A 16,464-nucleotide genomic window follows, 5' to 3' on the forward strand; every position below is an offset into this window, starting at 1 on the left:
TGGAATCAGGTTTCCAGCTGCTAAAGAAGATGATGTCCATATTTATGTCTCTCAGGAGTTTTCTTTTAAAATTCCTGCATGGTGGGAAGAAACAGCCTTTCACACTGTTTTCCAAGATTTGCTGCTGCTTGATTTGATAGGAAACATGTGAGCTCATTAAGATACTAGAAATGAAGGAGAAGGGAAAACAAACAAACAAACCAAGCCTTCCCCCCCCCCCCCCACCCCCCCCCCACACACACACAAAAAGGACAGAGTGAGAAAACTGTGCTGCTTCATAAGGGCCATTCTCATCCTCATGTGGTCTGCGCACTGACTGGTCTGAGAGTCAGTTGGAGAAATGGTAGAAAACCTATCTTGAAAAGAAGAGCTAAGCTAGGTAACTCTTACCTTGTAGGACTTACCAAACAGAGGGAAAATATTACTGGCAGCTTTTCCAAAGTGTTGCTGACCCCAGCAGAAGGGAAGGTTTTAAAAGCCACCTGGACACTGAAAAATTTCTCTGTTCTAGGCTCTGAGGCTGCATTCTGCTTGTCCACATGGCTTCTTCATGCTTGTCCTTGTGGTGCAGGTCATCTCCCTGTAGACTTACTGCTTAAATAGAGTCCTGTCAAAGCCTAATTCAGAGCATCTTCTTGTCACTGCAGTTGTCCTGAAATCAGTTCCACCATTGACACTTGTTTTTGCAGTCACGCTATTAGTAATTCCTTGTAACAAACCTCCTGTGCATTTGGCCATTTTTATGGTGCCCATGGTTAAGCTGTTCCATGTATTTTTTTATTGTATCATCTTTGCTTCAAGCAAGATTGCCTGTTTTAACACAGCACAGAGGAAAGTGGGGAGCTTTTTGTTCTCTGTAAGTGGGCCACAGATGGCCCAGGGCATGCTATTCAAAGTAGAGGTACAAACTGAGACACTTGCTGCTTCTTTTTGTACCTAGTGGTTATCTCCCATTATTTGGTTTCTACAGTCTCTGTTCTATTCCAAGTCTGTTAAGAGCTCCCCTGGTGTTTAACTAGCAGTAGAAAGTCTGGTGTCAAGAATAAAATCTTCCCTCCACTCTTTCTCTCTCGCACACCTAGTGGTGCAACTTTTCCATCACACGTTGTGTGCATGGGATGGAATGATGGTGAAAGTCAACAAGAGGATGGCTTCATCCCTTTTCCTCTTGGTAATGCCTGCCTTGTCAGATTGCTGATGCTGTTCAATGACTTACTTCTAGGGTGAGTCTATCAATATTATTCTAGTAATAAACAGTACCACAACGGCATATCCTAACCCTTCTTTACCCCAACCTGTTTGCTGTGTGGCTTCTGCATGTATTATCTTATTCTGAGAAGCATAAAATGTCATTATTTGTGTATATACTAACAAGCTACAAATGCTATTCTGAATAAATAAAATGATCTAGCCCTTACTGACAAGTGTGGCCACAATACTTGATTCTTTTTATAATCTATGGCATAATTTATCATTTTACTTCTCAGTTATGTGAAACAAAATATAATGCTTCCTAATATTCCCCTGGTTCCTATTATTGGAAAAGAGTAAAGAGACAGGCTGTTTGGTTTTCCTACTGGCCTCTAGAGTTGTAAGTATTGCATTCACATCCTGTCTAATAATTCCTCCCAGGCTAGATAATCCTGTGCACAATCTCCTTCTGTACAATATGTCAGACTTGGCATACCTCTGGCCATCTGTGTTGTCCTTCCTTAGGTCTTGTAAACCCTTACTAAATCTTCTTTAGGTTAAGGCAACTAAATCTGGATATGATGCTGTATTGTCAAAGTTTGTATTGTTGTATTAGCTCATGCAATGCTCAGAAATTCAGAATAAAATAAGAGAGTTCTTTTCCTACTCTGATGATAGCATTTGTCAGGAAAAGACTTGCTTTTGGGTTTCTCTCTCTCTGGGTTTACCTGGAGTGCTAACTTTCATCTTGAGTTCTAACTTCTCTTGTAGCAGTTGAGACTTTAATGTTGCCTAGACTGCTGTATATTTTCTGGGCTCAGTGATGATGACAGATAGGTGTTGAGGTACTGAAGAGAATTCAGGCTTTGATAGGAAATTAGCAAAGTGAGGGAGAAACTGTGAGGAAAGTTGTTTTTCCTTTGGTTTGCTTACAAGCTCACAATATATGTGCCATAGCTGGACTAAATTACTCTATAAATCTGTGTATGTGACTGAGTTTATGATAGTGTTCTGCAGTTACCTTCCTGACATAAACACCAGAGGAAGGAGAGACTTGATGGTTGCCTGGAGGATGATAATTTCTAATAATGAGAGGGAAATAAGACAGCATTTTTTGAAGAGAAAAATCTAGTGCAATTTATTATGCTGTTGAACCATTTCCGTGGGGAAGGAATGTCAGTGCCATCACTCTCATGTAATTAAATACAAAGCAGCGTACATTATTTCATTATATGGTGAAAAAGGAATTAATAAGATGACTTCGTATATTTTTGCTGCTTTCACCCTCCAGGGTTCACCTGTACCAAACATAAAGAGGTGGATCCTTTGAGAATAAATAGCTGTGAGAGCCTTTTTAGAGTTCAAAGCATAAATTTTAGCATCAACAATACTGCTACTTAGTAGAATGACAGAAATAAAAACAGAGAAGAAAGCGCAAAAATTGAGGAGCTCTGGAGAGAAGAAAAATAAAATTTGACTTAAACTGCTAGTGCTATTTGGTATGGGATGCCACCTTGTGGATGTTTTAAGGATGTAATGTTTTTTATCAAATCTCTTGCCAGTCTTCCTGTTTACTCTCTTCAGTGGGTGTAGATAATCCTGTTTGCATAGATCAGCCTTGGTCTTTAATAGCTCCTCCATCACCTGATTTTTTAATGTAATCTGAACTTTCACTGTAATCTGGCGATGGAGAATTCTTACTTTGGGAGGTAAATAGTCTGTAAAGGAGAACTTTCCTTAGGTTGCCCAGAGGGCCTGGGAATCAGCCATGGTGAGAGCATGATCAGTGCAGACGCTGTGGTACAACTGTAGTAGTGCACTAATGTATGTTGTCAGAAAGCTCTGAACGGATCTGTAATCACATTGTGCACTTTGGCACGTTAACCCAATCACTGTAGCACTTGGAAAGGAGTTATTCCATGGTTGTCTTCAGCGGGACATTAGAATTGCAGGAAAGAAGAGCAAATGTGGACATGTCTGCTGCCTCAGCTGACAAACCACTTCATTTTGCATTGTAAAAGACTCTTCTCCCAACGTGTTCGAATGTCTGACATTCAAGTTGTATCTCCATAGTGGTCTGCTTAAGGACAGCACAGATGTGTTGCTAATCCACAGGAGCTTTGTTGCAAACATTTCACATCCTGTCGAATTGCTTCTTCCCTTCTAGAGGCACTGTGGAAAGGTGAAGATGCAGTAAGTGACAGGTCTTGTGACAAAAAGCAAAGTGTTTTGCTCCTGAGTTTACCAAAATACTAGAGTGGCTACCACAAGCAAGTGAAGAAGTTACCTTTCCTATATGGAAGTGTATATAAAGGGTCTCCTGAACTGAGACTCTGTCAGAGGGACAGAGGATGTCTGTCCATTTTTCTGCACTCCAGTTTTGATTCTCCTTCTGCTCATAGTCCTTTTCTGTCTTCCTGTCCATCCCATGGAGCACAGCAGTGGGCCTGACACCTTCATGATTTCCTACACTTGAAGGTAGCTCTCCCTTCTCTCATCTTCGCAATTAGGTGCTTCTCACTTTGTCTCTAAACACAAACATGAGCCTTCTGAAGTGATTTCCTAGCCACGTTTCTCTTCTAGACCCAATCTTCATCAAAAATTGTGTTGTTTTTTTTTCAAATGGTAAAGAGATGCTGGTAAGGTCTTCTTTCTTCTACCTTTTTGCTACTATCTTCATAATTGGAGTTAGATACTGAGGAGCAAGTCTTCACGGTCAGATCTTTCAACTGATTGCACGTGCTCCTTTCTGTACTTTATTTGCCCTTCCTGTGCAAGCCTTTTGCCCTGATCTTGCTCTTACCACTACCTTGTTTCTCTGCAATGATCTATTGCTTTTGGCCTGATGATTCCAGAATTCACTGCTCTCTTTCAAAACATGTGAGCTAGAGCTGTGATTTTGGAGCCTCAAAGAGGATGGAAGTTCAAGGAACATGTTTGTGAATAACCTTTAAATTCTGAATCCAGGTTCTGAAGGAAAGTTACACCGAACAATTTCAGTCTTTGCTAGAAACTTCTTTGGAAACATTTACCATCTCATCCATGGAGTGTCATGAAGTCATTGATTGAGGTGCCATCAACTATAGACAATTTACAGCACTGGCAGCTTAGAAATGCCATTTAAAACCTTAAATGAATGTTGTGTGGTGAAGGGTTGCTTCTAACCTCCTGAACCAGCAAGCTCTCAGTCTGAACAACTGCCTGCAGTTCTCATCTAATGATTGAAGCAGCTGAGCCACAGAGTGGATTCGTGAGAGGGCTTGAGGCTCCAAAACTGCAGCAATTCAAGGACAGAGTAGATGAAATTTAAAGCAGGAGCAATAGGGCACCTGATTCCATTAACTGCAGACAGTTTAAACCTGTGGTGATGTCCACTGAGTCCACTGAGCATTGCAGGATGCAATCAGGAGACTTCTGTTTTCCATCTCCCACCACAGTTCTCTGGTACTCCAAGTTCACACTGACCTTGATGACATACCATGAAAGGCAATGAGAAATCACTTCAAGCTTTTAGGCCCGCTGTAGTGCAACACCTGGTTGGTGTTCTGAAGACCTGCCCCATGACTTAGGGTGAAAAACCTTATTTCCCTAACCAGACATGGTATTGTTAAGAGTGAGCAGCAAAGTGAAGTTTATTTTGTTTTATTAACAGCTTTGCATTTCCTTTAAGTTCTGTCTCTGACAGAGAGTAACAGAAATTGAGCTTCCTGTAGATAATAAACCTAGAAACATGATTTCTGTGATGTTGGACACTGGCAGACAACAGTAAAGCTATGAGAACTCTTACTAAAACTCAAACTGGCTACTGGGACTGAGTATTCTATGACAAATATTTATTGAAATGATACTGTTGATCATAATTATCTTTAAGACTTCCTTGCCTGCCCTAGGATGAGAAAATATGGGGCTGGATCCTCTGAGACATTGTAGATGACTGCAGAAATAAGTGCAATGGAGCATTCTTTCAAATAATGATTTGTATCTTCCTACAGAAAAATTGCATGGGGTTGTGCTGTTGAGAGATCAAAGAGTAGCCTTGGTTTCATGTGCTGAGTCTTTAAAAAGAGAATTCTGCCATCCAGTGACTTTTGAATAGATTCATAAATATAGGTGATATGACCAAGTCTGGGTCAGAACATTTAGTTTCACCTTGTTCAGCACCAAGCCAGAGAGAGCTTTACTGCAGAACAATTACCTGAGAATTTGCTTACAGAATTCTTTCCTTTCAGAGTCGGGTTGCGGGGAAGGAGCCAGTGCCATTTATTTTAATGTTGAAACCTTTCTTTTGTTTGTCTCTTTGCAGTTATGTGGCTGTGGACTCCTGGGTGTGGGCATCTGGCTGTCAGTTTCGCAAGGAAACTTTGCCACATTTTCTCCAAGCTTTCCGTCGCTCTCAGCTGCCAATCTAGTCATTGCCATTGGCACAGTCATCATGGTGACCGGCTTTCTGGGCTGCCTAGGTGCTATCAAGGAAAACAAGTGCCTCCTGTTGAGTGTAAGACATGACTATTTCTTTTCACCAAGACCAATGACCATTGCTTTGTTATTATTTTATTTAAATGGCCAGTGCAAAGTAGTCTTGTGGATCACTGAAATATTGCCCTTGGCTTTCAATATTCTGTATGCTTTCAGTATGACATCCCACAGCTTTGATCACAGTGATATCATTGGTGTATTAGCAAATGTATCCATGTTGCTGTGTGCCCTAATGTAACAGATAGCAAAGCAAATTGCTATCAGTTACCTCTGAATAGTTAAACATGAGCAGCAGGGTCACCCTGGACAGCCCTTCTGGAAATGTCTGTTAGAAGGATTGACTGAAAAATCTTAAGCACAGCTGCTTTTGGATGCCACTCAAAACTTCTCATGGCTATTTTCTACTTTGTCCTTATCTAAGGTCTTTGTCAGAGGTTGGTGGAAACCATCTGACACAAAGTTAAGAAGTCAAGGTCTAGGCCAGGCCTTACCAGTAAAAAAAAAATAAAAATCTGATCCTTGACAGTCTTTGTCCAGCACTGAAGCACAGAGGTTGGGAACCCCTTTCAGCAAACATAGTTTAGGTCAGTCCTCTTACATAAACCCAGGAGGCTTCATCATGCTTCTCCCCGCCCCAAGGAGAGAAGTATTGTGGCAGAAGGTGGGAGAAGGGCATTCAAAGCAGACAGCTTCCAATTCAGTTACAGCTTATGGATCACAGGTGCTGTGTCATTAAGGAGCATGTGAGTTTTCCTTGTGTAAATGTTGCATGGTGCTGGGGAATAGCAGGGCATCATTCCTTAGACCACCTCAGAGAATTAAACCGGAGGGCAAATGTCCACCTATTTTTTTTGCTATCTGCTGCTTGCTTTTGTATATTGTACAGCTTAGGAAAGAGAATAGTAGTAAAGTCTATGTCATTCAGCCACACAAACAAAAACACCAGCTGAATTTTCTGGTGGTTTTTTGAAGAGTGTTTATATTCTTACAAAGTTCTGCAATAGTCTTTATATATTATCATGACTATCATGAGTTTCTGATTGGAGGATTTGCTGTGCTGTGTATACTACATCTCCCCCAGTGTCTCTATGGGGGATGCCATGCCTATGTGGCAGTCCACTAGTACACAAAGGCAAATAGTGGGCATGAAGTAGTCAGAAACTACTAGAGCTCAGACTTGGGGTGCCCCTGCAGAGAGATTTCAGCTGCAGAGATTTGGGAATAGAAGTGCTCAGTAGTGTAATGTCTGTTCCAACAGGCAGGCAGATGTGGTTAAAGCCCACTTGCTAGGGAATCACTCCTGGGGCACATCACATTGATCTTTGTGGTAACAGGTGTAGCATCTGTTCTGTAGTTTGTATGAAGGAAAGAGATTACCAGGGCTGTGTGCTGTGACAACAGTAAAAACAAACAAACAAAAAACCAAGAAAAAAGCATTGCTGAAACCCGCAAACTCATAGTAGGCCAAAACCTAAGATTTAGAGGATGCTAGACAGTGAGCTTCCTCATTGATGGCAAGACCTACAGGAGCTGTAGTGGCAATATAGTATCAATGTGCCTGAATAGTTTCAAAAGAAACTTGCATGGTATTGGCAGCAGTAGGAAGGTTTAGAGGACAAGGCCCATAGTCTTCCAAGTTTCTAGCAGCCCCAGGTTTGCTCTCAAGTAGGCAAGTGTGTACATACTGTCTGTTTTTTCTTTGTTCTAGTTTTTCATCGTTTTGCTGGTAATTCTCCTGGCGGAGCTGATATTACTCATTTTGTTCTTTGTTTATATGGACAAGGTAAGCAAATATGCCATATAGATTAATATCTGTACTAGCATGTAAACCAGGTTCAGTTTGCTTTTGTTTGATGGAGGTATGTGTATTCTCCTTGCTCTTCCCTTTAGTGAAGGTTTAACCTTGAGATCTTGGCTGTTTTCTGTAAGCTGCTTCTTCAAGGAGAGGAGAAAGTGATGAGGAATGCAAACAGGAGAGAAGAACCTGCTGAGCTTTACAATTTCCTCCCTGAAATAAAACCAAAAAACATGGTCCAACGCCTCCCATTTAGTCTTCTTCTAAAAGAAGAAGATAGCCTTCAACATAGCTATTTAATTTCTCTGCAAGAAGTTGATCATCTTGTGGACCTGGGTTATTGGAGGGCCTACTTAAGACCCAATCAACTTCTTATAGACAACCCTTGAACAGGACTGGAGGAGAGAGGCCTGGGATATTCACAGGTTATTCCAGATGCCACCAGCCATTTCACTTGACTACACAGGCCCAGAGGGTCTTGACAAGGATGTGGAGCAGATCAAGAGGCAGCTTCTCATAAAGCCCATCTGTAGGAATCTTCTGTCTAGTGGAGACTAAGTGAAGTAGGCACAGCTGGCTGACCTGTCAGATTAGTAAAACTGGAAAAATCCTGTAAACACAGGACAGAGCCTTACAGTACAAGTACGTCTGGACTGATTTTAAAACTGAACTCCTACCAGATTTGTATCTCTTCCCAGGTTATCATTATGACACCTGCCACTTTCAGCTGGGGTGAACTTCTGATTTTGAATGGGATGTCAAAGAGGGATGAAACAAATCTTATAATATAGTTGACCTTTATGCCAGGACCCGTAGGTTAATCCTTTCTCTGCTGCCAGCTCTGCTGTCAGAGTGAAGGTATGGTCCTACCTGTATCTGGGACTCCAGGGTCAGACTGAAATTTATAGAAGAAATGGGGTATCTCAGATCTCCTGTTAATCATTCCAGCTGTCTCCTTTAAAGAAGGAAGAGCACATTTGAAAAGTGTAAATCCTAAAGGAGAACAGTAGTAGTTCCCTTTTTCAGTTGATTTTATATTGGCCATTTATTATAGCCTGCCTGAACCTGTGCAAGGGATAATTATGTTAAAGTTGGGAGGCTGGGACTCTGATTTTATGATATTAGCAAATAAAAGTAGGCCATAAGTTACAGGCAGGAGAGGCAGCTGTGGGGTATTGTCAACAGCTGTCTCTAGCAAAGTTAAAGTAGGCTCGGCAGTTTTCTGCTGATCACTCCACAGTTAGTTTGAATCAGATGATGACTGTATGCTGGACTCTTAGTAGAGGGGAACTGTTTGGTTTCCTATCTCATGAGAATTAATCCAGTATTTTGCAATCTGAGCGAGAGACTAGGCCTTGGCAGGTGCTAAAAGGTCCCACTGACTTGTGAGAGTCTTGAAACTATGATGGGGCTTTTCTACCCATGTTAACTTTGTGGTGAGAGAAGGTAAGAGAGATACATTCTATATGCAAGCCTGTACCACATGGTGCTTTCCTTTTAACAGAAGTGCATTGACTTACTGTATTTTTTACATGATGCAGGTCAGTGAGAGTGCAAAGAAGGATTTGAAGGAAGGTATGAAGCTATACAATTCAGAAAATAATGTTGGACTGAAAAATGCATGGAATATCATTCAAGCAGAGGTAACATATTTTCTCAGTAGAAAAAAAACCTATTGGGTCATAAAGGCTGCTGCAGTCTGCTAACTGTGACATCCATGCTAAGTCTAAGAGGTGGCTAATGCAAGATCAGAGTGTACTCTGTAAGGTGAAAGATGCTTACCTCTCTCTGAGATTTCCTGTGCCTATCACAGGAACAGAGATGGTCTGAAACAGAGGAGAAGCAGCAAAACCTGCATAGGTAGAACTGCAGCTTTGGCAGCTATGTTTTTGCCATTCATCAGTTGTGGGCAGCTTAACTTATGTTTGGGCTCATGTCTCTCAGACAAGAAGACTAACATACCTTGGATATGGGATGGTTTATTTTCTTGGGTTTTGGTCAGTTTTTTATGTTCTTAAGTATTTGCTTTCAGTGATCACTGAGCACAAAGTAATTTAAAAATACAAAAATGTTGTGGCAATCCTTTTGAAAATACACAGTGGTATAAAGTAAAGCAAAGGTTTGTGCTGGTGCATGATTCACAAATTGTGCTTGTTAAGTTAATTTATTAATCCTTTACTTTTGCCATAGATGAAATGCTGTGGTGTGAATGACTTTACGGATTGGTACCCAGTGCTGGGAGAAAACACTGTCCCAGACCGATGCTGTACGGAAAACTCCCAAGACTGTGGACGCAACTCCACCGAATTAGTGTGGAAAACGGTAAGGCTCGTTTTGCCCAGGTCAAGGCTTAGGGAGGGGTGGGAAGCAAGGAAATAGAGGGAATGCATATGAAAGGAAATGTGACCTTGGAATTTCGATTTTCATCTTTCATGATTTCAGGGATGTTATGAGAGAGTGATGACCTGGTTTGATGAGAATAAGCACGTCCTTGGTTCGATTGGGATGTGCATCCTCATAATGCAGGTAATACTGGTATGATGTTTGTCAACGTGGCTTTGATTTGCTGTCAGCCTTCTTGATTCTGCCGTGTGAAAAGTGGTGCTCAACTGCTTTGAGTTTGCTCATGAAATAAAAAATGTCAGATTTGTTTTAGGAGATCATTTAAGGCCATCAACTCAGAAAGGAAGCAGGTCAGTAGTCAGTTGTGCAAAGAAGACGTGCTACAGTGGGGTTTGCTTACCTGCGTTTTGAGTTCAGAGCACCACTTTGGAGTTCTCATGTCTAGCCATTTGTTACACTGTCCCTTAGGGAACTGTTTTTTAAAATTTTGGAAGCAGGTTACAGAAATTGCCAAAATTAGTCAAATTATGGCTACTGAATGGAGTTAGGTCAACGTGTTTTTAAAAAATGCAGTAGTATCATCATAATCTGTTAAAGTTTTGGTCCTCCTGTATCACTGCTGTACTTTTGGGAGAGAATATCTGGATCTGATGTTTTCAGTCACAATTATCTGGCTAAACAAGCAGAAGTTGTTGGGTAAAAAGTAAGAGTGACTCGTATGTATTGATTCTGAAAAATTGTTGCTCATATGACAAAGATCCCTGAGAGCTTTTTGCCTCCATCTGTGCTCTGACAGATGCATCTCTGGATGTCACTGTATGCCTGAACAACATACATACAAGTTTACTGATCAGTGTTGAAGCATGAGAAATATGGCTTGTGTAGAATGACTTTTAAAGCTACAGCTGGTCCATGAACAGAGGTCAGCAGTGCAGTTTTGGCAGTCTCCCTGTACTAAAGCCCTTATTATCTGTTTTCCTTCAGATTCTTGGCATGGCCTTCTCCATGACACTCTTCCAGCAGATTCACAGGACTGGCAAAAAATATGATGCCTAAAGCCTCTGAAACACTATTACATCAACTCTTCTGTCTCATCATAAAAACAAACAAAAGGAAAGACCACAAAGAGTATCAAGCCTAGCCCTGCTGAAGGAATCCGTCCCATTGACCCATCTACTTTGTTGTTACTTGTCCAGTTATTACCACAACTTGTTATTTGACTCATTTTTTTGTCTGTTTCACATTTGCCATTTATTTGCCAAAGAGGGGGGAAACCCCCCAAACAAATGGATTTTCTACACAAAATTATAGATCTGCTTTAAGAATGTTTCTTAACTTAAGAAAATGTTTTGCTCTACTAATCCATGCTATATGTGCAAAAAGTATGTGTGTTCAACTTCAAGGGAGAATTCTTCAAAGTCTTCCATTAAGTTTTCAACCCTCATGTCCAATTTACTGGAAGACTCGGAAAAGCCAGTCTAACTGAGAATCCTAGGAATTGGAGCTGCTTTCCTCTGCAGCTTCTTGTACCTTACGGTGTATACTTTTTTATTATGATAATGATGATGATTATTATGATGGATATAGCTTAGAATTTAGTTGCCTGAATTATAACTTCTTACTGTTTTTGGTTTTACACATTTATTGTACATTAATTTGGTAACCACTGTGCGATCTCCAGAGGACATGTTTGTCAAAGTTGACGGTGCAGGCAGATAAAGACATAACTTTTCTCAAGTCCATGGGTAGGCATCGTCTACCTTTATCAGGGCCATGGTGCCCTTCCTGTAACAGAGGTGGTTCCTTTCACATCAGAGGCTCGTTCCTCAGATGGAATGCAATGCCTTCCCACTGGACCAGATGGTGCACTTCCTACTCATGTGAGGCAAAGTTCCAATGCCTTTACTCACCCGAAGCAGTGTCTGGCTGCTTTGCTGTCATGCTGCTTTGAAAGCTAAAAGTACTGACTAAGCAAGTTACTGCTCCCTGGCACAAAGGAGAGAGATTGCAGTCTGACCTACTGGCCAGTTGGCATCAGATTTCACAGATTGCGTTGTCTGTTTCAATAGGTTTGCCCAAGGCATGGCATACTGATACGAGGGAAGGGGATGGCAATTTGATGGCAACATTGTCATGCCATGCCCTTCACTGAAGGGGTTTCCTCAGGCAGATGACAACTGTCTCCCTGAGCTGGTAAAGGTGGTCTAATTAAAGGTGACCAGATAATGCAGGAAAGAGGCAATTTCCAAAACAGCACTCAGAGATTGAATGTGTTGTCACACCTTCAGTACAGAATTGGTTCTCGCTGACGGATTGTGAAGTCCGTCCAATGCAATAATTCAGAGTTGACTGCAATGAGTATTTTTACCAACATTCCTGTTAGTAAAACTTGAACATATATTTCTCTAGTATGAATTGCTTCATTGCAAGCAATACCCATTTACCCTTTGTTCCAGGTTTTTGCTGTTTTGTGAAGAAAGAAGGAAAGGCTCAGACTTTGGAGGATGTTTTGATTTAACTCCAGACAGGGCTTGACTCAGCTCTGAAAGAAACACTGCTTTTTGTATTCGCAGCAGTCAGAAGTGACCTTCAGAGGTTACCTCATCCCATGTCACTCTCAAAAGGGTACTGTCATCTATGGGAGATGGGGTTTACTGTGACATTATTGGGTTGAGTTTCAGAAACTGTTGAGGATGGAGATTTTGTGCCTTTCAAAGCCATGCCATGTCAAACTGCTCCTCTGGTAAACAAGTTTCTTTTAATGTCCAGTCTGAATATTTATACTTTACACTCTTAAAAGATATAATTTTCACTGTATCATTCAGCCTATCTTTTCCTTATGGGCTGAAATAGCTGCTGAGTAACTTTGTATCTGGGAGTTTTTAGTCCTCAGTTTATCTTGCTAGTAGGTCCTGCATGCATCTATACATCTGGCAGCAATAGTGTTTTGTGTGGCCTATGTGTCACTTTTTTGAGTTCCTATGAAATCAGTGTGACAGAAAGGAGTGTGAATGTGTGGGATATGATACAGATGAATTTGGGTGTTGCAGTGAAGAAGGAGGTAACTATTCTTAGAGCATGGCCCTTGCCCATATGAGCACGATGCCCAAAGTTTCACAGGGCTCTTGTTTCCCACTGAAGCAGACAATGCCTTATGGGTTCAGCTTGGATTGCCTTTGAAAGAGTCAGGGAAGAAGCAGAGGGAAAGCACAGAAACTGAATCCAGTTTTACTTCCATTTCTAACAAATTGGGACCAGGAGCATCTGAGCCCCACTGGAGATGGATGTTCCATGTTGAAGAAGGGGCTCTGATGCCCAGTGTTCTTGCTGCTACATGTAAGACTGTATCCAAAGTTGCTAAGATGTGTTCCCATTTTTGCAAGAAAGACAGGATGATTTTAATCTCATGGCTTCACTGCGTTCTCCCTTTGAGCAGAGGTGCTTAGCTTTCTCTAGCTTTCTCTGGCATTCAAAAAGAGCAGGGTGCAGGCTGAGCGGGAGCATCATCTCTCTCCTTTTGGATCGCACAGTGGTATCTGCCGCATCTTAAATTTTAATCTGCAGTCAGTTTTTGTACAAAAATGGTAAAATATATTAGTGAAAGTAATAAGGAAATAAAAAATGTTTATGAGTAACTCAGAGATGAAATGTGTAGTTGCAAACTCAGCTACTTTGCCTTCCATCCAGACTTATTTTTCTAGAATGCTTCATTCCACTTCACGATCTAGCAGCATAGATCCTGAAATCTTTTTTTTAATGACTACTTTTGGCATTTTAAGCACAGTATTAAGTGAGATAGTTACATGAGCTTTCATGTATTCATCTCTGTGAAGCCACCTACAGGAAGGGAGTCAAAAGCAGGGTTGATTTGTGTCTCTAGCTGACGCTCTGATGTGGGAGGTGGTGACAGACATCCTGAAAGGAGCAGAAAATTAATGCAATTTTCCAGGCAACAAAAACCAGCCCTGGAAATTGTAAGGCTGCATCAGTCAGTTTGTCAAAGAAGGCACGAACTCTCCTGTTAAACTGGTCAAAGGGAGCTTTGGCTCATGTATGTATGCACTTTTTTTGCTTATGCTGGTGGGTGGCTGGCTGTGTATTTTCCCCAAACGTCACTCTGATTATTTAACTATAAGGTTTTAGCATGTTTTTAAATAAAAACTGATACTGAGTAAAAGTATCTTTAATATACACAAATATTGATTTGTATAAATGCATACCTCTCTGTATCTCTAATTCATGAAAGCACAGTTCAAGTGTGTGAAAGCGCTGTTTCTCTGAGTGTTCCTTCAGACTATAGCATACCTGCTGTCTCACACTGTGCTACGTGCTTGGAAGCTGCAGCAGAACTTAAGTAGAGACATAATAGGAGAACTGCTTGAAGAACCTCTATTTGAAAGCTGTTGAAGTGATAGCAGTGAATTTTGTTCCCTCCTGGTGGTACCAAGGCTGTTAGTTATAGGACGCCCAGGTGGAAGCCCAGGTGGAGGGTGCTCAGATGAAGTGCCTGTAGCTAAGTAGCATGTGAGATGATAAGAACAATGGCATAAATGTCTCCAAGATGACACAAGATGCCCTGTATATGTCAGGCATTGAGTTTCTGGATTATGATTGTGTTGGGCCAACTCTCCTATCGTGTGTCCACCTCCCACTTGTATGCATGAAATACAAACTTACACACACAGGAAGGGTGCAAGCAGAGGGCAGCTGAACCTCATGGACTTTCTTGGGCAAAGTATTGGTCAGGCATAGAAAAAGCAAGGAGGAAAAGGGTGTTTTCACAGCAGATGGTTCTCGGGAGCAGCATGGAATAAGGCACACATAATTATGATGTAAATTCTTTCCATAGATTTCAGCAGCTTCATCCTGTAGCTGGCATGGGGAAACCTGGAGATGTTTGCCTATGGGCTAGCCATCTGTTGTGCAGTAGATAGTAGACACTAAGAAACAACATGCCATTCCCACCAGGTGATGTTTGCACCAGTGTTTCTTCTATGCAATACCTATTTTCGCCTTTATATAAAAGATTTTTACTAGGATGATACAAAAATAAAGGATTTTTTAAAAGGTGCCTCTTTGAGTTCATTTCTCTCCTAACTCCAACTACCACCAAAACCAAAAAGGGACAAAAAAATTCCAAAAGGTGGCTTACAGAGCTCTGCTTGAATTCCACTGCAGTTGAAGGCCAGAGCTCTTGAAGCTGTTGCATCTCTCAAAAGATCTGCCCCTCTCACCGTTTTCTCTCATCCTCCTTCAAAACAATACTCTAACGAAACATAAATAGGTCTGAAAGATGCCCAAAGAACAGCAAATACTTTTTGAGGGCTTGGTAATATAGGAGAGAGTTTGCACATGTCCCAGAGAATATAGAATGGTCAAAGAGAGGACAAAGTAGTAGAGAGCCTGAAAGACATCCAGAGGACATAAAGTAGCCTTAAGGAAGGGAGGAAAGTCTGTAAGTGCCCAAGGAAACAAAATGTAGCTGTGTCAAAGAGGCCAAGAAAGAAATAGACAAGGAAAGAACCTTCCAGAGAATACCAATGAGGCTCAGCGATAAGAAGAAATTATCAGAGAGGTTAAAGGAGCTCCAGCGTATCCATTAGTACCAAAGGTGGCCTCAGAGAAAGCAAAACCCCAGGAAACTATTGGCGAGTCAGTCTCACTTCTGTGCCTGGCAAGATCATGAAGCAGGATCCTAAGGGCTCTCCTAAGGCACAGGGGGAATGAGGATGCAGTGATTGGTGGTAACCAACATGGCTTTACCAAGGGCAAATTTTGGCTCACCAATTTGATGATCTTTTATGGTGGAGTTACAGCTTTGTGTCTAAGGGAAGAGCAACTGACATAATCTACCGGGACTTGTGCAAAGCGTTCAACGCTGTCCCACATGACATCCTGGTCACTAAATTGGAGCCACATGAATTTGATGGATGGACCACTTGCTGGATAAGGAACTGGCTGGATGGCTGCAATCAGAGAGTTGCGGTCAATGGCTCAATGTACAGATGTGGACCTGTGATGAGTGGTGTTCCCCAGGGACTGGTACTGGTACCGGTACTGTTTAACATCTTTGTCAGCGACATGGACAGTGGGGTCGACTGCACCCTCGGCAAGTTTGCGGATGACACCAAGCTGGGTGTCACCAAGCAGTTGGCACGGTGGAGGGAAGGGATGCCATCCAGAGGGGCCTGGACAGGCTGGAGAAGTGGGCCCATGCCAAACTCATGAAGTTCAACAAGGCCAAGTGCAAGGTCCTGCACCTGGATAGTGGCAATCCCAAGCACAAATACAAGCTGGGCGGAGAATGGCTCGAGAGCAGTCCTGAGGAGAAGGACCTGGAGGTGTCTCAGCAATGTGCGCTTGCAGCCTGGAACGCCAGCCATTTCCTGGGCTGCATCACAAGAAGTGTGGCCAGCAGGACGAGGGAGGTGATTCTGCCCCTTTTCTCTGCTCTGGTGAGACCCCACCTGGAGTACTGCATCCAGTTCTGGGGCCCCTAACACAAAAAGGACATTGAGCTGTTGGAGCAGGTCCAGAGGAGGGCCACAAAGCTGATCAAAGGGCTGGAGCACCTCTCCTATAGGGACAGTCTGAGAGAGTTGGGGCTGTTCAGCTTGGAGAAGAGAAGATTCCAAGGAGACCTTATAGCCGCCTTCCAG

The 16,464-nt window shown here is 42.0% G+C and overlaps 1 protein-coding gene across 1 annotated transcript in view; it reads left to right on the plus strand.

Annotated features, from left to right (window-relative positions):
* Positions 1-11,187, plus strand: part of TSPAN9 (tetraspanin 9) — a 92,855-nt gene extending 81,668 nt beyond the window's left edge. The window contains exons 2-7 of the mRNA XM_010194654.1: positions 5,495-5,686; positions 7,376-7,450; positions 9,004-9,105; positions 9,653-9,784; positions 9,905-9,988; positions 10,790-11,187. Coding sequence (XP_010192956.1) covers positions 5,495-5,686; positions 7,376-7,450; positions 9,004-9,105; positions 9,653-9,784; positions 9,905-9,988; positions 10,790-10,861 — 657 coding nt within the window. The 3' untranslated portion in view covers positions 10,862-11,187. The remainder of the gene's footprint in view (positions 1-5,494; positions 5,687-7,375; positions 7,451-9,003; positions 9,106-9,652; positions 9,785-9,904; positions 9,989-10,789) is intronic.
* The last annotated feature ends 5,277 nt before the right edge of the window (positions 11,188-16,464 follow it).

The sequence above is a fragment of the Mesitornis unicolor genome, unplaced genomic scaffold (genome assembly GCF_000695765.1).
Source record: "Mesitornis unicolor isolate BGI_N332 unplaced genomic scaffold, ASM69576v1 scaffold941, whole genome shotgun sequence".
NCBI lineage: Eukaryota > Metazoa > Chordata > Aves > Mesitornithiformes > Mesitornithidae > Mesitornis > Mesitornis unicolor.